This window comes from Ctenopharyngodon idella, chromosome 11 (assembly GCF_019924925.1).
Source record: "Ctenopharyngodon idella isolate HZGC_01 chromosome 11, HZGC01, whole genome shotgun sequence".
Lineage (NCBI taxonomy): Eukaryota > Metazoa > Chordata > Actinopteri > Cypriniformes > Xenocyprididae > Ctenopharyngodon > Ctenopharyngodon idella.
The window spans coordinates 17773133-17795118 of record NC_067230.1 but is presented as its reverse complement, the minus strand read 5'-3'; the positions used below and the strand labels follow the sequence as shown (position 1 = coordinate 17795118).

The window sequence follows — 21986 nt, the reverse complement described above, 5'->3', positions numbered from 1 at the left end:
TTTAACATTTATTGAATATATTTTCTTTATTTATTAAATAAATTAATTAATTAAATAAACAAATAAAGTTGGAGGTTTTATAATTCACAGTAGAGCATCAGTTCAGAGTCTGATGTAGAAATGACCAAATCCGCCCCAAATAAATTGCAGATTCTCAATTCTATGCTCAAATAAGGCAGCATGTTCATTCAAACTGACTGATGTCTCAGAAGTCGTACATAAAGAGGTTGAGCAATGAGCATTGATATAAAAAAAAGTCCATTACTTATTTTGAGCTCAGAAGAATGAGGAAATGATTTCATGTGATTTAACAGAACTGAGAACAATCTGTTATTTTGTAAAATGGCAGAATACGTCAGCACAGAGCTTGTTCAGCATTTTGAGTTCACTCTGGGGTTTTTTTTTGGGGGGGTTTGTAATCATCATTTCTCATGAGGAGACGTTCACTTAAACATCAAGGAATCATTCCAGGCATTTTAAACTCAAACACCAAACCATATTGTTTCATAATATCGAGTGAATCTGCCATGAACCCCAAATATTCACTCATAGTGTCATTTCTGCTGCATCTGAAAGGTAGGACTCGTTCATTCACTTGTTAAACTTTATTATGTTCTTTACTTGTAAAACCTCCAGTGCTATAAAACTACTGTGACTCAATTCATTTTATGTAAACTTTAACCCTTTCATGCATGAGGTGTGTTTTATTGCTCTTAGGGCATGAAAAACAGGATTTAAATGGGTTTTTTTTTTTTGTGCATAAGAGACTTCCAGATGTCCACTTGAGTGGACTGTATGCGTTTATGGTTTAAACTGAAGAGACACTGTATTAAACATAATACAGTAACACAACAATATTGTGTGCATTTAACAAACCAATCAATAAAATTGTATAAAATCATGTGAAAACTATAAAATATATACAAAAAATGTGAATAATTGTGAACTTCTCGTATCTATGATGGAATCACACCCTCATGTACTGATATCAGAGATATCCAGTCAAAGTAAAACTGTGGAAACTCCATTCAGATGCTCCCTCCAGTGTACCAGAGTATGTCGATTTACCCTTAGTAGCTGATCATTCTGATTATGTTCAAGATGGACACATTTCTAACATAGCTCTCCTCTGAGAAAAGCTAGCAATCAGGTGTTTTCAATCTCATCTGAAATGAGCAGTGTAACGCATTACAAGTAACGTGCATTATGTAATCAGATTACTTTTTGATGTAACGAGTAAAGTAACGCTTTACAAGTAGCGTGCATTACGCAATCAGATTACTTTTTGATGTAATGAGTAAAGTAGCGCATTACAAGTAACGTGCATTAGTAATCAGATTACTTTTTGATGTAACAAGTAAAGTAACGCATTACAAGTAACGTGTGTAACGTGATCAGATGACTTTTTGATGTAACAAGTAAAGTAACGCATTACAAGTAACATGCGTAACGTGATCAGATGACTTTTTGATGTAACAAGTAAAGTAACGCATTACAAGTAACGTGCATTAGTAATCAGATTACTTTTTGATGTAACAAGTAAAGTAACGCATTACAAGTAACGTGCGTAACGTGATCAGATTACTTTTTGATGTAACAAGTAAAGTAACGCATTACAAGTAACGTGCATTAGTAATCAGATTACTTTTTGATGTAACAAGTAAAGTAACGCATTACAAGTAACGTGCATTACGCAATCAGATTACTTTTTGATGTAACGAGTAAAGTAACGCATTACAAGTAACGTGTGTAACGTGATCAGATGACTTTTTGAAGTAACAAGTAAAGTAACGCATTACAAGTAACATGCGTAACGTGATCAGATGACTTTTTGATGTAACAAGTAAAGTAACGCATTACAAGTAACGTGCATTAGTAATCAGATTACTTTTTGATGTAACAAGTAAAGTAACGCATTACAAGTAACGTGCATAACGTGATCAGATTACTTTTTGATGTAACAAGTAAAGTAACGCATTACAAGTAACGTGCATTAGCAGATTACTTTTTGATGTAACGAGTAAAGTAACGCATTACAGGTCACATAGCTACATAACACAAACATATTTTAAAAAAAAGTTACTGCAGATGAAGTATTTTCAAAAACAACAGTCACAGTAATAGTATGAATTGTAGCTGAAATATAGCTATTGATGCATGATGTCCACTATAGTGGACAGATAATCAGAATTTTTTCCCAATCTAAAAACAATACTTGGAAAATTTAACTGTGATATGACTCATTAGATATTGCTTGGTGCTACAACATTTTTTTTTACCTGCAAGAGTGTCCCTGATAGAATTAATGGATATTCCAGAGTAACTGGGATCTTGGTTTGGAAGGGGGGGAATCGACATACAATGGCTTGCCACTTGGTGGCAGTGTATAGGATGATGCACTAGTGTCAAGTGTAGAGATTGATGTGCAACTATGCCATCAAAACCCATGCATATGCAAGAAAATGCGTTTTGAATAGCTGTCCACTGTAGTGACCTCTATGCATGAAAGGGTTAAATGTTCACTTTCTGACTCCCTCTTCAAACTGTGTTTCAGGTGTATTTGTTCAGACAGACACTGCGAGTGGTCGCACTGAATCAGTCTGTGCTCCTACAGGATCATCTTTGACTCTTAGTTCCAGTTGTAAATATCCTGATGGATATACATTTCAGTCATTGTGTATCCACAGATCAAACAGAGAAACAGTTGCAGATCCTAGTAAGGACTCTCGGTATATATATATATATATATATATATATATATATATATATATATATATATAGAAATGATCACCAGAACTGTGACCTAACAATTCATGATCTAAAAGAGACTCTGGCATATATTATATGAGCTTTACTTACAGAAAAGGAAACTCTACCTTTAAGTCAACTATTCCACCAGAATTCACTGTACATGTCACAGGTAAATATTTTATTTCCATTCTATATAGAGAGAGAATGAAGAATACAGAGACAGACACATGTGTGTTTTATTAGCTCTTCAGGTGACTGTTGACTGAGCGTGTGACTGAAGGTCAGAACGTCACACTGACCTGTAAGACCAGCTGCCCTCCGACCACCAGCAAACGCTCCTTCATCTGGTGGAAGAACGAGGCGCGTTTGGACCCGTTTCTGTGGTGAACCGCGAGGATTCAGTATGTGGCAGGAATCATAACGCTTTCATCTCTCCTGACTCTCATTGCTCTGCTGTTGATCTGTGCAGCTCTGTGAGTCTCTGATCTGGTGCTGCTTTGTATTTAGTAGACGCTTTTATCCAAAGCCTCATGTCATCATGTTCATGTTCTCTGTCATTCTAAACAGAAGAAAAAAACAACAATCCTTTAAAAGACCCGAAGGAAAAGAGCAAATCACACAGGTACACCTTAATGAATTATGTTTAAATTAGGTTAAAAAGGACTGCATTAAATTTTCATTATTTTTTCTTCAGAATGACAGTGTTAATGCAAAGAACTCGACGCTGGCCGTGACCTTTGACCCGGGGGAGAAAGGAAAGTCAGTTCATCAGGAGGAAGTTCAGTACTCTCATGTCCATTTCAGCAAGTTTCCAAACGCCCAATCTTCTGTGAAGGAAGCTGAAGTCCAGTACTCTGAGATCGCAGTGCTGCCCTCTACTGAGCGACACAACAACTGCAGTATATGATGTCAGCTTATACACGCTGCGTGTTTAACCCTGTAAAGCCTGACATGTGTGTTTATGTGCTTTTGTTAAATATCATATTTGATGCATCAGATTTGCATGGCTCATATAGTATGAATATGGAGGAAAAAACACCTTAATTTTATTCAGATTCAAAAATATTAATTTTGGTGCAAATGCTGATATTTATATGGACAAAAAGTAAGATGAAATTCTTATGCTTGTAATGTAAATCAGAGATCTCTTTATATCACTATAACAGACTCCTAAAATAAAATGCAAATAAATATCAGTACCAATATTGTCTTAGTACATAATAACCAAAGTTAGGTTAAATATGGACAAACCCAGTGGTTGGGTTAAATGTTTAAACTCGGTGACACTTAAAAAAATGCTGGGTTAAAAATAACCCAAGTTGGGTTAAATGTTTAAACTCGGTAACACTAAAAAAAAAAAAATGCTGGGTTAAAAATAACCCAAGTTGGGTCAAATATGGACAAACCCAGTGGTTGGGTTAAATGTTTAACCTCGATGACAAAAAAAAAAAAAAAAAAAAATGCTGGGTTAAAAATAACCCAAGTTGGGTTAAATATGGACAAACCCAGTGGTTGGGTTAAATGTTTAACCTTGGTGACACTAAAAAAAAATGCTGGGTTAAAAATAACCCAAGTTGGGTTAAATATGGACGAACCCAGTGATTGGGTTGTTTTGACTCAGCGGTTGGGTTAAATGTTTAAACTCGGTGACACTAAAAAAAATGCTGGGTTAAAAATAACCCAAGTTGGGTTAAATATGGACAAACCCAGTGGTTGGGTTAAATGTTTAACCTCGATGACACAAAAAAATAGCTGGGTTAAAAATAACCCAAGTTGGGTTAAATGTTTAAACTCGGTGACACTAAAAAAAATGCTGGGTTAAAAATAACTCAAGTTGGGTTAAATATGGACGAACCCAGTGATTGGGTTGTTTTGACTCAGCGGTTGGGTTAAATGTTTAAACTCGGTGACACTAAAAAAAATGCTGGGTTAAAAATAACCCAAGTTGGGTTAAATATGGACAAACCCAGTGGTTGGGTTGTTTTGACTCAGCGGTTGGGTTAAATGTTTAAACTCAGGTGACACTAAAAAAAATGCTGGGTTAAAAATAACCCAAGTTGGGTTAAATATGGACGAACCCAGCGGTTGGGTTAAATGTTTGCCCAACCTGCTGGGTAGTTTTATTTATTGTATTAATATGTTTAATGAATGAACATTTATTAATAAGTTTAATGAATAATAATTAAACATTTTTTAAATTTATTAATAAATGTTCACCTTTTGATTATTATTGTTGCCTCTAGTAATTATGTGTCTGATTTTTAATTTCCAACATATTTTGGGTTCATTTTAAGTCAGACACACAGTAATTTTTAAACAATAGTTGAGTTAAATAAAACTACCCAGCCGGTTGGACAAACATTTAAACCAGCCGCCTCCATTTTCAACCCAACTTGGGTTGTTTTTAACCCAGCATTTTTTAGAGTGAACCTCAGTTGCTTCAGTACAGTAAGTGTTAATCTTAAAATGTTACAATTACACTAAAAGGCCTTTTTCTTGCTTAAAAAAAAACAAAACATGAACCATCAATCAGACGACAGAAGGACTGTACAGATTGTGTGCGACAGCAAAGTTTTGATCATGTTGATTGTTTAAAGGCCTTAGAAATGTGTGTATAAAATATAATACAGTAGGCTTTGGGTTAACAGATGCCATTTTAAAATTGTGCTGCTCATGATGCATCATATCTTGTTTTGTGTGTCAGTGGTGTCATGCATTGCTTTCTCACACTCATATATAGCACCCGTAAATCTTTTATATGAATGTACAATTAGGTGTAATGTATTATATTTAACTTGCAGATCAGCAGGCTCTGTTTATTCTATGTTGAAAACTACTCTCAGGCTCATGTTGAGTTGGTTCACGTGAATGATGTGCAATGCTCTGTGCCTGACGTCAGTCGCCATTTGTGATGGTTACCACGGCAACCACTAGCCTCCCCTAGAGATACATATGTAGTGATGAATTCAGCTTTTGCATTTGCACTGTACATTTCATTTACCTGTAGCTCCTGTATTACGATTGTTCTTGACTATTTTAGAAGAAAGCTGGACATGTGCCTGTGTTTGACACAACAGAAGCAGGGTATCCTCTCCATATTAACACGTCTATTTATAGACTCTGCTGCATCTTTTTATAGAACACATGCTATTGATGCTCTGCTGTCTCTGGCGACCCGGTGCTCCTCTTCCCTTCGGCTCTGCATCGTGACGGCTGGCCAAGAGATTTATTTTCCTCATACATGTAGTGTCAGAAGAAAAAAAGTCACTAATATGATACTGATTTTAATGATAACAATAACTGAGGAGCTGTGACCCCATCTGGAAGCCTTTTAAAGAGGTTAAAGCCCTGAAAGACCCCATACCATCTCTGACAGAGAACAGATCGCTTTCAACTCGCCGCATTGATTCTTCACCCACTGTTCCCTTTCATTGATGCCATTAAATATTCAACACTTCCAAATGCGAGTGCATTTATCATAAATTTTGAAATAGTTTGCTTAATAATTGCTCTCAGTAATAAACACAATACACAATAGTCTACAGCCCAAAACAATATAAACTGTATGTACAATATACTGCTATACTGATAACGTATACAAAATATGTTTCTATCTGCGCTTTTTTTTGTGCATGTGATTGACCCATGTTTTGACCAAGTGATTGGGTTAAATGCTTAACCTCGGTGACTCTAAAAATGTTGGGTTAAATATGGACAAACCCAGCAATTGGGTTGTTTTGACCTAGTGGTTGGGTTAAATGTTTAACCTTGGTGAATCTAAAAAATGCTGGGTTAAAAAAAACCCAAGTTGGGTTAAATATAGACAAACCCAGCGATTGGGTTGTTTTGACCCAGTAGTTGGGCTAAATATGGACAAACCCAGCAATTGGGTTAAATGTTTAACCTCGGTGACTCTAAAAATGCTGGGTTAAAAATAACCCAAGTTAGGTTAAATATGAATGAACCCAGCGATTGGGTTGTTTTGACCCAGTGGTTGGGTTAAATATGGACAAACCCAGCGATTGGGTTAAATGTTTAACCTCAGTGAATCTAAAAAATGCTGGGTTAAAAATAATCCAAGTTGGGTTAAATATGGACGAACCCAGCGATTGGGTTGTTTTGACCCAGTAGTTGGGCTAAATATGGACAAACCCAGCAATTGGGTTAAATGTTTAACCTCGGTGACTCTAAAAATGCTGGGTTAAAAATAACCCAAGTTAGGTTAAATATGAATGAACCCAGCGGTTGGGTTGTTTTGACCCAGTGGTTGGGGTAAATATGGACAAACCCAGCGATTGGGTTAAATGTTTAACCTCAGTGACTAAAAAATGCTGGGTTAAAAATAATCCAAAGTGGGTTAAATATGGACAAACCCAGCGATTGGGTTGTTTTGACCCAGTAGTTGGGCTAAATATGGACAAACCCAGCAATTGGGTTAAATGTTTAACCTCGGTGACTCTAAAAATGCTGGGTTAAAAATAACCCAAGTTAGGTTAAATATGAATGAACCCAGCGATTGGGTTGTTTTGACCCAGTGGTTGGGTTAAATGTTTAACCTTGGTGACTAAAAAAAAATGCTGGGTTAAAAATAACTCAAGTTGGGTTAAATATGGACGAACCCAGTGATTGGGTTGTTTTTACCCAGTAGTTGGGTTAAATATGGAGAAACCCAGCGACTGGGTTAAATGTTTAACCTCGGTGACTAAAAAAATGATGGGTTAAAAATAACCCAAGTTGGGCTAAATATGGATGAACCCAGCAATTGGGTTGTTTTGACCCAGTAGTTGGGTTAAATATGGACAAACCCAACAATTGGGTTAAATGTTTAACCTTGGTGAACCTAAAAAATGCTGGGTTAAAAATAACCCAAGTTAGGTTAAATACGAATGAACAAAGCGACTGGGTTGTTTTGACCCAGTGGTTGGGTTAAATGTTTAACCTCGGTGACCAAATACGAGTAGTTTTTTGTGCAAAAATTGTGTATATAGTACACTTTATTATGGTACAGTATCTATCTATCTAAACATACTGTTAAGACCTGCGTATGAATATTTCCGAACATTCTGAAGTTTAATTGTAACTTTTACTACGACAGAAACAATGTTACAAGTTTCCCTGCGAGAATCAAATACGTAGCGGATACGTTTCCTGTTTCTCCTACAGGCGCTTTGTTGAGGCAGCGGACGGACTGTACCATTCCTCCGCGGGTGAACACAACAGCATATACAACTACAGGTCTGACCGTGTTCACACGGAAAACATAGAGTTTGGAGGTATATTGTAGTATTTTAAATCTATCTAGATAATATAAATCATATTTACACTTTTAAACAGCGATTTTAGGCTTTTGTAGATAAGCGGTGTCTGTCGGGTCACCCCTCCGCCGCGTCTGTTGCCATGTTCCCGGTTCCCTTATGGGTGTGGTGACGAGATTGCTGGTGAAAATTGACTCTCAGCTCGCGTGAGGGCTGCGTGGCCCTTTAAATGTGTTTAAAATTGAGTTCCAGTTAATTGTGCTGCTTTGAAATTTATTTGTGCGCTTACCAACATGCGAGGGATCTGAAAAAGGAGCGGAATTTGCCCAAAACAGCCTGATCAGGTGAGGGGAAAAAAACAATCGTCCGCTGTGTTTGTCTTTCCTCGTCTATTTCCTGCTTGTAAAATACTCGTAAAAGGGTGATTTGAATGCACTGCTGAGCTTGTTTTGACTGTCAATGATGGGTTGAATCTTAACTTAGTAGCTAATTATTTAAATTATCATCTGCTGGTTGTTGTGTTTAAAGAAGAAGCAACAGGAGGCCTGATTGCACACGAGAGTTCAGTCTGAACTCCAACCGTTATAATCTGTTAAGTGTTTCCTGGCAGGAGTTAATCATCTAAACGGGCAGTGTGGTGTAGTGGTTAAATATCTGAGCTGATAACTGAAAGCTGGGATGACATTATTATTGTGTCCTTGATTAACACACTTCAGGTTACTACAGTAAACACGAACCGCCCGTTGTTTTGAATAAAAGTCTGTTAGGTGAATGTAATGTGATTGAACTCTACTAGTGTTTTTATCTTCTTTAAATGGAATAAAATGTCCTCTTTTCATCTTCAAAATCAAATCCAAGGTATTTGGTGAAGGAAATAACTGAGATTGTTTGAGCAGAAGCTGATAGTTTTACTTTCACTTTACCTTTGATGAAATCTGTTTTGAGTCACCTAAAGTCAAGCATGAATATTGTTGATATTTGCAGTTTTACTCTGACAGTCATGTGTGATCTTTAGTATAACAGTGTAGTTTGTAATTTTATTAACTTATTTTAAGGGTTTGGAAAAGATCTAGCAGATATTATTTTCAGAGAACAGATTTCAGTACATGATGTTCACCTGTATAAAAAAAAACTAATAGTTTTTTATTATTATTATTTTTATTGATTTAATAAATATTTGGGCATTTTTACTCTTAAAGGATTAGTTCACTTCAGAATTCAAATTTCCTGATAATTTACTCACCTCCATGTCATCCAAGATGTTCATGTGTTTCTTTCTTCAGTGGAAAAGAAATGAAGGTTTTTGAGGAAAACATTCCAGGATTTTTCTCCATATAGTGGACTTCAGGTTGAAGGTCCAAATGTCAGTTTCAGTGCAGCTTCAAAGAGCTCTACATGATCCCAGACGAGGAATAAGAGTCTCATCTAGAGAAACCATCGGCCATTTTCTAAAAAAAATAATAAAAAATTATATACTTTTTAACCACAAATGCTCGTCTTGCACTGCTCTGTGATGCTCCACGCATTACGTAATCATGTTGGAAAGATCGTAGCTGGAAGTACTGATCCAGTGTTTACAAAGTCAACGTCAAAGACTAAGTCAAACGGCCTTTACAAAAAAAGGTAAAACAATGATGTTGGAGGAGAAAATGAGTTTTTCACCCTACCGCGGTACTTCCACCTACATCACGTGACCTTTCCAACATGATTACGTAATGCGTGGAGCATCACAGAGCAGTGCAAGATGAGCATTTGTGGTTAAAAAGTATATAAATGTTTATTTTTTTTAGAAAATGACCGATGGTTTCTCTAGATAAGACTCTTATTCCTCGTCTGGGATCATGTAAAGCTCTTTGAAGCTGCACTGAAACTGACATTTGGACCTTCAACCTGAAGTCCACTATATGGAGAAAAATCCTGGAATGTTTTCCTCAATTTCTTTTCCACTGAAGAAAGAAAGACATGAACATCTTGGATGACATGTGGGTGAGTAAATTATCAGGAAATTTGAATTCTGAAGTGAGGAGGGTGAATATTCCCATATCCGTTGTCTTAGTGTCCGTCCAGCAGGGCTCGGGGCTCAGCAGTGTGTTTTGTCATCATTAATGGAGCAAAAAAACCAGCATGCCATATCAGTGCCCACTGAGAGCGTGCCAAGCAGATCCGACACATCCTGGCACCAGACGGGCATCACCTGCAGTCAAAGTGTTCTGGTATTATGGTGCACACTTGGCCGGACATTTGAATTGAACCCTCAACAGACAGCACAGTATAGTTTGGCTGGCATCATCATGATGATGTTCGAAGTAGTAAATCATGCTTATTAGTCAGCAAAAGTCTTCTGACAGCTCCAGGGCTTATGATTATTATGTGAAAAGTTTGCTAAGAAGTATTTCCTACTAAAGCAAGGTGGTATTTGATTCTGGTAAGTGTATCCATAGCAGACTGGTGGGCGTGGCCTTGCACATGCACAGTGCATTATGGGTGTTGAAGTTTTTCTACCTATATTTGGCAAAAGGGAAGACAATGGCCTTTTTTATTTTCTCTAGCACTGATTTTTTTTTTTTTTTTTAAAACTTGCTTTTCTGCTGCATTGGCTGCCAAGTGTTATCGAAAGCCCATTTTGCCAAGAGGGAAAAGTACCCCTTTAATTAAATCACATACTTTGCAACTTCATAATCTCACTAAGCCATATCGCCATTTAGTTTTATTTTGATTAATTGCGCTGCCCGAGTCTGAAGGAGAGCGAGATGGAATATCTGAAGGTTGCCGCATGACGTCATCATTACACTGACGTGAGTTTGAATCCATAGAGGGCTTAAATCCCTCCAGCTGAAAGCCTACAGACGGCCCCAGCTGTGTCTTACAGACGACCACAAAGATAAACTAATGCTAGACCAACACTTTCAGGAAACATGTGTGTGTCTGATCACTTTTACAATCATGCAGCATTACATAAAGGTCAAAACTAAAGGATAAGGAGATTTCTCTTCAGGTTTGTTGAGGTTTATCATTGTAGTCCTTGGTATGTTGGGTGTTGCCGTCTGGTAGTGGTTAGGCAGTATGACCCAATAGTATGAGTAATACATTCATGGTATCTGTATATATCATGATCTAGGTCTTTTTTTATTGGAAATTCGATGGGAAAAATGTCCCTAGTTTTTAATAACCTTGTGGTAAATGCCCAATCTAATGAACTGGTAACACTTTACAATAAGTTTTCATTTAACTATATCAAACAATGAAAAATAGTTTTACAGCATTTATTAATCTTAAAGACCCCCTGTGGTGTAACATTAGCAACGCATTATTAGCTGTTTGATAACGTAGTCAACCAAAGGCTAATCATATCAATCCGTTATGTAGATGAGTGCTGTATAAAACACATCATCATTCTGATAATTCACTCTTCTTTCTGGTTCACACATGTATGACTGAATTAAACCAATATTTCCACTTGCCATCGTGTAGCGTTTACTACAGTTGAGAAAGTAGATCAGGTAATCCGAGCTGCTGTGATTGAGTGGAGGCGGAGACTAATTTGCATATTCACGAGTCTGCGTATACTACACAAAGCAAGTTACATTCAAGCTATTTTAAGCCATGAAATTATTTTCACAGGAAAAAACATTTAAATATGTCATTTTCATTATCAAAGATGAGTTTTAAGGGATAAAATTATTGACTGCAGGAGGACTTTAATGTTTACTTCAACCTTTACTATTATATTATTAAAATCAAAAGTTGTCTGTTAAGTAAGGGATCCCGCTTATTACACGGCTACTTGACACATAAGTAAATAATTAGGCATGAAATATAAGAGAGAGTGATTTTAGTTAATGCATTTACTAATGTTAACTAATAGGATCTTATTGTTAAAGTGTTGCCAGTTATAGCACCTTCCGGTTGTAAATTAATTATCTTGAACTCGGAATGTAAAATATCACATTATTTGTTTATAATCATAAATAACTAACTAATCTCCAGATGACTAGTGACCAAACACCAGTGTAGTATTTACTTCTTTACTGTTAAAGGGTTAGTTCACCCAAAAATGAAAATTATGTCATTTATTATTACTCACCCTCATGTCGTTCCACACCCGTAAGACCTTCGATAATCTTCGGAACGCAAATTAAGATATTTTTGTTGAAATCCGATGGCTCAGCGAGGCCTGCATAGCCAGCAATGACATTTCCTCTCTCAAGATCCATTAATGTACTAAAAACATATTTAAATCAGTTCATGTGAGTACAGTGGTTCAATATTAATATTATAAAGCCACGAGAATATTTTTGGTGCGCCAAAAAAACTAAATAACGACTTATATAGTGATGGCCGATTTCAAAACACTGCTTCATGAAGCTTCGGAGCGTTATGAATCTTTTGTGACAAATCGTGCCAAAGTCATGCGAGTTTGGCGGTTTGACACGCGATCCGAATCATGATTCGGTCATGATGAATGTTTTTTGGCGCACCAAAAATATTCTCGTCGCTTTATAATATTAATATTGAACCACTGTACTCACATGAACTGATTTAAATATGTTTTTAGTACATTAATGGATCTTGAGAGAGGAAATGTCATTGCTGGCTATGGAAGCATCGGATTTCAACAAAAATATCTTAATTTGTGTTCTGAAGATTAACGAAGGTCTTACGGGTGTGGAACGGCATTAGGGTGAGTAATAAATGACATTATTTGGGTGAACTAACCCTTTATCGCACAAACGCTGTTTGAGTTTGTAGTAGATCTTCTAACTCTGTTTAACACATTCATATGCAATCAAAGGTGAGCTTGACGGTCGCTTGATTCGACGGAAAGGTCAGTGAACATATGGGTGGCATTTGGCAGCAGTTGGTGGGGTTTTGAAGACCCTCTGAGCTCAGTCATTTCCCACTGCTCTCAGATCAGTTTGTGCATTTAATTAAAGTTGCTGAAATGGGTTTGGTCAAAGGAAGCTGGTCCTTTGACCGGTTGTAATTGCATTTTAAGGGATTTCATGAGCGCGTGATTGACAGACGAGCAAGAATGATGTCATTATACTGTATAATTGGCACAATGTAAGATGTGCACATTTTTTTTGCAGGTCCAGCACGTTGTCGTCTCGGGTGCAGGTCAAACAGGAACAATGAGTGAGTTGGAACAGTTGCGACAGGAAGCGGAACAGCTTCGCAACCAGATCCGGGTAAGAGGAAACGTTCATCAGTGCTTGTGTTTGGACTGACATGCAACAAAAGGAAATGTTCATATGAGAGGATTCTCATGTAAACAATATACTTCCTGTGCTGTGTGTTTTGATTGGGAGGCTTTGTGTCATGATTGTGTTTTTGTTTTTTAGGATGCTAGAAAAGCCTGCAGTGACTCCACACTTTCGCAGGTACGAAACAATCATTGATTATTCATAGATATTAACCTTACAGTCATTTTTAAACAATAGTTGAGTTAAATAAAACTACCCAGCAGGTTAGGCAAACATTTAACCCAATCGCTGGATTTGTCTATATTTTATTTTTAACCCAGAATTTTTTTAGAATCCCCAAGATTAAACATTTAATCCAACCACTTTTTGTCCATATAAATATCAGCATTTGCACCAAAATTAATATTTTTGAATCTGAATAAATTTAAGGTGTTTTTTCCTCCATATTCATACTATATGAGCCGTACAAATCTGATGCATCAAATATGATACTTAAAAACACATGCAAACTTTCAATTTTTTTTTTCCAATAAAATTATCCTTTATTTTTTTTTTAAAAATAGATCTTTCAGATTATTTCTTCATATGTCAGGCTTTCCAGGATTAAAAACGCAGTGTGCGTAAGCTGACATTATTCACTGCAGTTGTTGTGTTGCTCATTTTTCCAAACTTTTGACCAGTAGTGTGTTCTGTTTGCATTCTTAGTGACGTTTGTGTAAATATTGTGTAAACGAACATTGAAATGCTACAGAAGGTGATGCTGAACTGCTGTGCCATTGCTTCATGGGAGCTGATAATGTCGTGTGATCTTTAATCTCTTGCTGTTTTGGGCTCATATGGCAGATGACAGCGAGCCTGGACTCAGTGGGGCGGATACAGATGAGAACGAGACGCACACTCAGAGGTCATCTCGCCAAAATCTACGCCATGCACTGGGGCAGCGACTCCAGGTGTGTGTTTGATTGTGAAGAGGAGGGTCCCTAAACATCACGATTGGTTTTATATACCGAAAACGCTGCTTTAAACACTCTGGGATTCCTTTCAACTGTGTGATTAATATTGCATGAAATAACGCTTGGGACCCCGGTGTTCGTTTTCCATGGAGCTGTAATAAGGCCTATCCCACCATGTTACTCAAATCCCATCTGTGTCCCTTATTAATTACATTTCATTATGGATACACTGCAGTGTGGATATATATATCATTTCTTTTGGCTTTTTTCAGGTTACTCGTCAGTGCCTCCCAAGATGGAAAACTGATCATATGGGACGGTTATACGACCAACAAGGTAATGAGATGCTAAAGCCATGAACATCACCAAATCAACCTAAATACATTTTACCAACAAAACACATTTTTATGGGTTAAATCAAGCTCTTTAAGTTAACACCACTAGAAATTGTTTGCAGTTTTCGCTTATTATAAAACTGAAGGATGTTTTTAACTCTGTCCGACAGATGCACGCTATTCCCCTGCGTTCTTCCTGGGTCATGACCTGTGCGTACGCCCCGTCCGGGAACTACGTGGCCTGCGGAGGCCTGGACAACATCTGCTCCACCTACAGCCTTAAAACCCGCGAGGGCAACGTCAGGGTCAACCGAGAACTGGCTGGACACACAGGTAGAGGATTTCAAAGATTTTTTTTTTGTCAGCCGAACCCCTTTGACATTAAATATTTACTAGGGCTGTCAACATTAACGCATTAACGTATGTGATTAATTCAAAATCCTTACAATAATTTAACGCTGATAAATTACTGAAGGACGCAGAATTGCGCACTGATCGCACATTGTATTTATGCACAGACACATTTCAGTACATTCACGTTGTATGTTGCCGTGTTTAGTAATTGTGAATGGATCTGTGTAGTGTAGTGGGTATATATGCAGTCAGGTCCAGACGGTTGGTTTAGGCTTTTTTGGCATCTCATGTGGTCCTGTTCGGTATCGCAACTTTACATGTCTAAACTGTAAACAAGCTCTTTGCTGTTGCACTGAACACATACTGTACAGATTTTTCTGACACTTTGGTGTGCATAAATTTATGAATTATATGGACTTCTTATATCATAGTGTCCTTTTGGAGTCTCCAAATGTCCTTTTTTTGGAAAGACACCTAAATTTACCTTGAAAGAAGCTTGTTTTGTGAGAATCATCCTTCAATCTGATAATTTACTTAGCTGGATATAGCAAATGATGACAAAATAAATGCATTAAACGATGAATGATGCATGCTTAATTTTACAAAAAAGTATGCGATTCAAAACCTTTAATAATAATAATTTTTGAATAAAAGTCTCTTTTGCTCACCATGGCTGCATCTATTTGAATGAAAATTCAGCTTTTCCATTGGAAATAAATTTTAAAATAGAAAACAGTTATTTTAAGTTGTAATATTTCACATTACAGTTTCTACTTTATTTTTGATTAAATAAATGCAGTCTTGGTGAGCATAAGAGACATCTTTTAATAACAATAAAAACAATTAATTATTCCACAATTTTGACCTGTAGTGTATTATGTAAACTTGACATTTCTTTTATTTAATTAATACATTAATAATTATTAGCTTAGATAACTCACACACCTCAGTTTTGGAAACCCTGCTCTAATACGTCACCTTCTGTATGCCATTTTATACGATGCATAATTAATCAATGCCATGCATAATAAATTATTTTTCTTGTAGGTTATCTGTCATGCTGTCGTTTTCTTGATGACAATCAGATCATCACCAGCTCTGGCGACACCACATGGTGAGTTCATGTTACGTGTGTGTCATAATGGCAATAAGTAACAATAATTATTGTCTAGTATTAGAATATCAATGGATATATGGTGTATGCATTGTTAATTTTATTCAGCATGTGCAAATTGTTCCTTTAATTTTTCACATTTCTGCATTTGGCAGACACTTCTATCCAAAACGACTTGCATTGCATTAAAGGTGTACATTTTATTAGTTCATGCATTTCTGTTTTAGCTACAGGAATTGTTTTAATTGCAATGTTTTTCCCTGTTGTTTTGAATTAAAAGTGTTTGGGTTTTGACTGAAACGAAATTTTCAACTTTACTTCTGTCTCTTTTGTTGCAGTGCATTGTGGGACATTGAGACGGGCCAACAGACCACCAGTTTCACAGGACACACTGGTGATGTCATGAGTCTGTCGGTCAGTCCCGACTCAAAGACCTTCGTGTCAGGAGCCTGCGACGCCTCTGCCAAACTCTGGGACATCAGAGACGGGATGTGCAGGCAGTCCTTCACCGGCCACGTCTCGGATATTAATGCCGTCTGCGTAAGTGTTTACTTTACGTCTCTTCTGCTCGCCGTGGCTGCGTTCATTTAATCAAAAATACAGTAAAAATAGTTAAATATTATTATAATGTAAATCCGCTGTTTTCTATGTGAATATATTTATTTCTGTGATCAAAGCTGAATTTTCAGCATCATTACTCCAGTCTTCAGTGTCACATGATCCTTCAGAAATCATTCTAATGTGCTGATTTGCTGCTTAAGAAACATTTATGATTATCAGTGTTGAAAACAGTTAATATTTTTGTGGAAACTGTGATACTTTTTCAGTGAAAAGCATTTTTTTCTGTTATGATAACACATTAAATGTCAAAATAACTGCAGCCATTAGAGCTGTTTTTATTGTTTTATTTTATTAGGCTGTTTTTATTCTACTCTAGAAGCTCCTCTCGTGTAGCAGAGCATCATGGGTAGCTGTATTGAGTTGTGTTGTTTACTCCTGCAGTTCTTTCCGAACGGAAATGCCTTCACAACGGGTTCGGACGACGCCACCTGCAGGCTGTTCGACCTGCGTGCGGATCAGGAGCTGATGATGTATTCTCACGACAACATTATCTGCGGTATCACCTCTGTGGCCTTCTCCAAGAGTGGACGCCTCCTGCTGGCCGGTTACGATGACTTCAACTGCAACGTCTGGGACACTTTAAAAGGCGAACGTGCAGGTAAGAGCAAACGCCCTTCACGGATTATATCTATCTATCTATATATAACATTATAATAATCTGCATCGCTCCCTCCGTCAGGTGTCCTGGCCGGTCACGACAACAGGGTGAGCTGTTTAGGAGTAAACGATGACGGAATGGCCGTGGCCACAGGATCATGGGACAGTTTTCTGCGGATCTGGAACTGAGAGCAGTATTAAAACCTCCAGGTCCAGTTTCTTTGGTCCCATTTCTACGTCTTTCCACTCTGTATTCCAGTTATTACACATGATTTTCAGTATGTAGTTCAATCCCGTGGAAAAGCCAATCGTCACCGCCGGCCGCAGGAATCATAAGAGATTATTAAAGTGTCATTGTGTAATATGTAAATATACATGTATATGAATATAGATATGGTATATATGTACAGCATTATGTGTATGTATATACCATATAGTATATACATACATAGTGTTCATGTATATATTTTTCTAGTTGATCATTGGCCCCATGACATTTTTATTAATCCTTTTCTTTTTTTTCTTTGTATTTTATTTTCTGTTTTGTGTACATAGAAAACAACGCTAAACTAGATGGAAAGTTGCGAACAGCAGTCTGTATTACAAAAGTTTGTGAATTTATGGAGGTTTTCATGCGTTAAACACATGCAGATGACCTCTGAACTTTTTTTTTTTTTTCTTTCTTTTACACGCCACTAAATCAATCATCATTTATTGGTGCTTGAGGGTGTTTGAAAAGAAGGCACTGAATTTTCTCAGCCTTGAGATTGAATGTTTAATTCTACGACACCTTGTTTTTAGGAGTTTTGCTTTTGATTGATAAAGAAATTCATAATCTATCTGCCCTTGAACTTTAGCCTTAAATACTAGCAATCGCAACAGAACTAATCCTAGTATATCGATTCTCATTCTTGGTGCTTACAAAGGAAATCTGTGCTTTGAATTGATTCATAACTCTCGCTTTTTCTGATTAGAAACGGCCACAAACCCTCCTCTTAAATTTGTTGCAGTGTTACAAAATGGAGCACGTTCAAAGCAGTATATATAATTTTTTGTTGATTAGGAGTCAGTTTCAGCATGTAAATGTGTGCAAACAGGTGGAAATGAAGAACACTACCTGGTCAGGATGATTAAACTATTTTTTTTTCTGTGCATCAAAAATTGTAGATCAGAGCGATGAAGCTGTTTACTCACTTTCGCCATATTTATAATAAGTGCCATCGGTTCTGACAGATGTTTCTGGCTGTTTGAGATGTGCGTCAGTAACCAGCTTGATATTGTTTCACCTTAACAAGCCTGATTAAAAAATGATATTTGTGCCATTGTTAATGCTCTTAACACCTCATGTAACTGTGAATAGAATTTAAAATCTTTCTCTTACTTTGCCTTTTTTATATTAAAGGGAATTGGAAAGTGGCTTGAAATTATTTTGAGGTATTAAAGTTTTCTTTTTACAGTATGAAAATGCTTTTTAGCATTAATAAAAACCCTCTCAAGTTGGGTAACACACCGTAAATGAATTAATTTGGGGTTTAAGTGTTTTTTTGCGGAGTTTTAAGATGATTACTGTGAAAAGGGATGTTTAGTAATTTAGAAGTCACTTTGAATTCTACAATTTGAACAGGAAGTTTGTCTTATTTGTATTGGTTAGAATTTAAGTCAGATTTCTATTGTTGGTACTGTAGAGGTTGAGAGATTGCCAATCAGTGATTATTTTTGTGGTTGTTTTATTATGATCATGTTGAAGATTTGAGCGCGGGACGGTTTTAACATCTTGGCTAATGCAGTCATAAAAAAAATGTGCATTATTTCCAAACAGGCCGAACCACTCAAACTCAGCAACAAAAAAGCATTTCACACGTTAGAAACCCCAATGCTTAAAGTATTCAAACTATACTTTTGGCTCATTTCTATCCTTTTTTTTTTTTTCCTTCTTTTTGAGCCGATAAAGCCAGGACTGTGGTGCCTTGTGTACTTTCACAGTGCCGTGTTTTCAAATAATCATTTTTAATAACATTTTGTTTTTGGTTTTGTTTTTTTGGTATTTGTAAAGTAACATGGTGATGAAGCAGCCATACACTGATATTGTAACCAATAAAAAGACTTTTAACCATAAGTTGTGTTTCTTTTTTGATCTGCAATTATGTTTAAATATGGATATTTGGGCTATATCTCTTGGGAAAGTTATAAGACATCTTTCAACTGAAAACAAAAGAGTGATCAAAACATTACTCTGTATTGGCCGACGCTAATCAGCACGACATGCGTGTGATACTGGCCAATAATGAGCCGGCGTTCTGATGTAGAACACGGAAGCACTGCACTGTGTTTACTACATGAACAGCGTAGGAGACTGACATGGAAGAGAAGAAATTGTTGAATAAAGTCGTTATTTTGTTTGTTTTTTGTGCACAAAAGTATTTTCATCGCTTCATAACATTAAGGTTGGACCACTGTGGTCACATGGACTATTTTAACGATGTCTTTACTACCTTTTTGGGCCTTGAAAGTGGTAATAACGTTGCGGTCTATCAGAGGTCAGATTTCATCAAAAATATCTTAATTTGTGTTCTGAAGCTGAACGAAGGTCTTACTGGTGTGGAACGATATGAGGGTGAGTAATTAATGACAGAAATTTCTTTTCTGTGGGAACTAACCCTTTAATAGTGCCGTAGGTGATCTGGGAAATGCTAAGTTTAGCCTGCTATCAATGAAAGCATACGATCCTACAAGGGTTGCCAGGTTTTCACAACAAAACCCGCCCACTTGCTACTCAAAACTAGCCTAATCGCATTTCAGGGGGTAAAATCCGAGTTTTTAGCGGGGTTCCCTTGTAAAATTCACATTCCAGGGGCTAAATATCATGTAATTTGGGGTCGCTTCAACCCGCGACAACAGTGTAAAAATAGTCCAATTCCGCGGGCTTGGCAACACTGGATCTTACCCCTCCTGCAAATCGCCGTCCAAAGCCACGCCTCCTTCATGAGCGCGCGCACAGCTGGTCTCGGTAAAGCCTCACGAGAGACGGCGTTAAACTACCTCATGTCTCAAAGCACATAACATTACAATAATAATGAACGTAAACAACTTGTACCTGACTGCTGCAGATTCATTTCTGTGTTGAGACTGTTGACTGTTAACCCGTCACGGGTTATGGCGTGAACGCAGCATGAGCTCGTTGTTTTGGAGGAACTGTAAAAGATGGCGGCTGTTTGTTTGCGGCGCTCCGTGACTGTCTCTGCAGAGCACGAAACGCGCTGATGACGTATGATTCCCGCGCGAGGGAAAGTAAAAACACGTTGACAGGCAGGTAGGACATCGTATTATTTCATTCGGACCAAATATAATGATTGGATTTACATTTTATGGTCCTGCGCCTTCCACAGACGATATACATTTATAAAAATATATTTAGACCGTTTAACATAGTGATTACTATCAGCTGACACGCCTGGACCCGCTGTGAGATCCACCAATCAGAGAGGTTCCCGAATCTCAATCGACTTTTTGATTGGTTATAATGGAGAATATCTCGTGTCTTCCGTGATTGCTCGGCCATTTCCGGAAACACCCACGAGATCAGTATGTATCTATCTATCTATCGCTCTATCTATCTATCTATCGTTCTATCATTCTATCTATCATTCTATCTTTCGTTCTATCTATCATTCTATCTATTGTTCTATCATTCTATCTATCGTTCTATCTATCATTCTATCTATCGTTCTATCTATCATTCTATCTATCATTCTATCGTTCTGTCATTCTATCGTTCTATCATCTATCATTCTATCGATCGTTCTCTATCGTTCTGTCTATCGTTCTATCATTCTATCGTTCTATCATCTATCATTCTATCGATCGTTCTCTATCGTTCTGTCTATCGTTCTATCATTCTATCGTTCTATCATCTATCATTCTATCTATCGATCGTTCTCTATCGTTCTGTCTATTGTTCTATCGTTCTATCATCTATCATTCTATCTATCGATCGTTCTCTATCGTTCTGTCTATCGTTCTCATTCTATCGTTCTATCATCTATCAATCGATCTATCTATCGTTCTATCTATCATTCTATCTATCGTTCTATCTTTCGTTCTATTGATCTATCTATCGTTCTGTCGTTCTATCTTTCGTTCTATCGATCGTTCTATCTATCGTTCTATCGTTCTGTCTGTCGTTCTATCTTTCGTTCTATCTATCAATCTATCGTTGTCTATCGTTCTATCGTTCTGTCTATCATTCTATCTCGTTCTGTCTATCGTTCTGTCGTTCTCTTTCGTTCTATCTATTGATCTATCGTTGTCTATTGTTCTATCGTTCTGTCTATTGTTCTATCTATTGTTCTATCAATCTATCGTTCTGTAGTTCTATCTTTCGTTCTATCTATTGATCTATCGTTCTGTCTATTGTTCTATCTATCGTTCTGTCGTTCTTTCGTTCTATCATTCTATCTATCGTTCTATCATCTATCATTCTATCTATCGATCGTTCTCTCTATCTATCGTTCTGTCTATCATTCTATCTATCGTTCTATCTATCAATATATCTATCGTTCGGTCGTTCTATCTTTCGTTCTATCTATCGTTCTTTCGTTCTGTCATTCTCTTTCGTTCTATCATTCTTTCATTTTATCTATCATTCTGTCGTTCTATCTATCTATCGATCGTTCTATCTATCGTTCTGTCAATCTGTCAGTCTATCTATCGTTCTATCTATTGTTCTATCATCTATTGTTCTATCTATCGATCTATCTGTTTATCTATCGTTCTGTCTATAGTTCTATCGATCTTTCTATCGT

General features: G+C 37.0%; 1 protein-coding gene and 1 long non-coding RNA gene across 3 annotated transcripts; both read left to right on the top strand.

Annotated features, from left to right (window-relative positions):
* The first annotated feature begins 56 nt into the window (after positions 1-56).
* On the top strand, positions 57-3954 carry LOC127523016 (uncharacterized). 2 transcript variants are annotated; one of them, XR_007932805.1, is made up of 6 exons: positions 57-576; positions 2555-2716; positions 2850-2920; positions 2995-3224; positions 3319-3373; positions 3446-3954. It is a non-coding gene; the product is annotated as an uncharacterized LOC127523016 (long non-coding RNA). The 2 variants fall into 2 exon arrangements; XR_007932804.1 differs by having other exon boundaries at positions 2555-2920.
* Positions 3955-8143: 4189 nt separating this feature from the next.
* gnb4b (guanine nucleotide binding protein (G protein), beta polypeptide 4b) lies at positions 8144-19300 on the top strand. Its single transcript, XM_051912087.1, has 10 exons — positions 8144-8350; positions 13097-13195; positions 13349-13387; positions 14054-14160; positions 14436-14499; positions 14669-14831; positions 15900-15966; positions 16305-16506; positions 16969-17185; positions 17267-19300. The coding sequence occupies exons 2-10, from the start codon at positions 13139-13141 to the stop codon at positions 17371-17373; spliced, it is 1023 nt and encodes a 340-aa protein (XP_051768047.1). The 5' UTR covers positions 8144-8350; positions 13097-13138; the 3' UTR covers positions 17374-19300.
* Positions 19301-21986: the final 2686 nt, after the last annotated feature.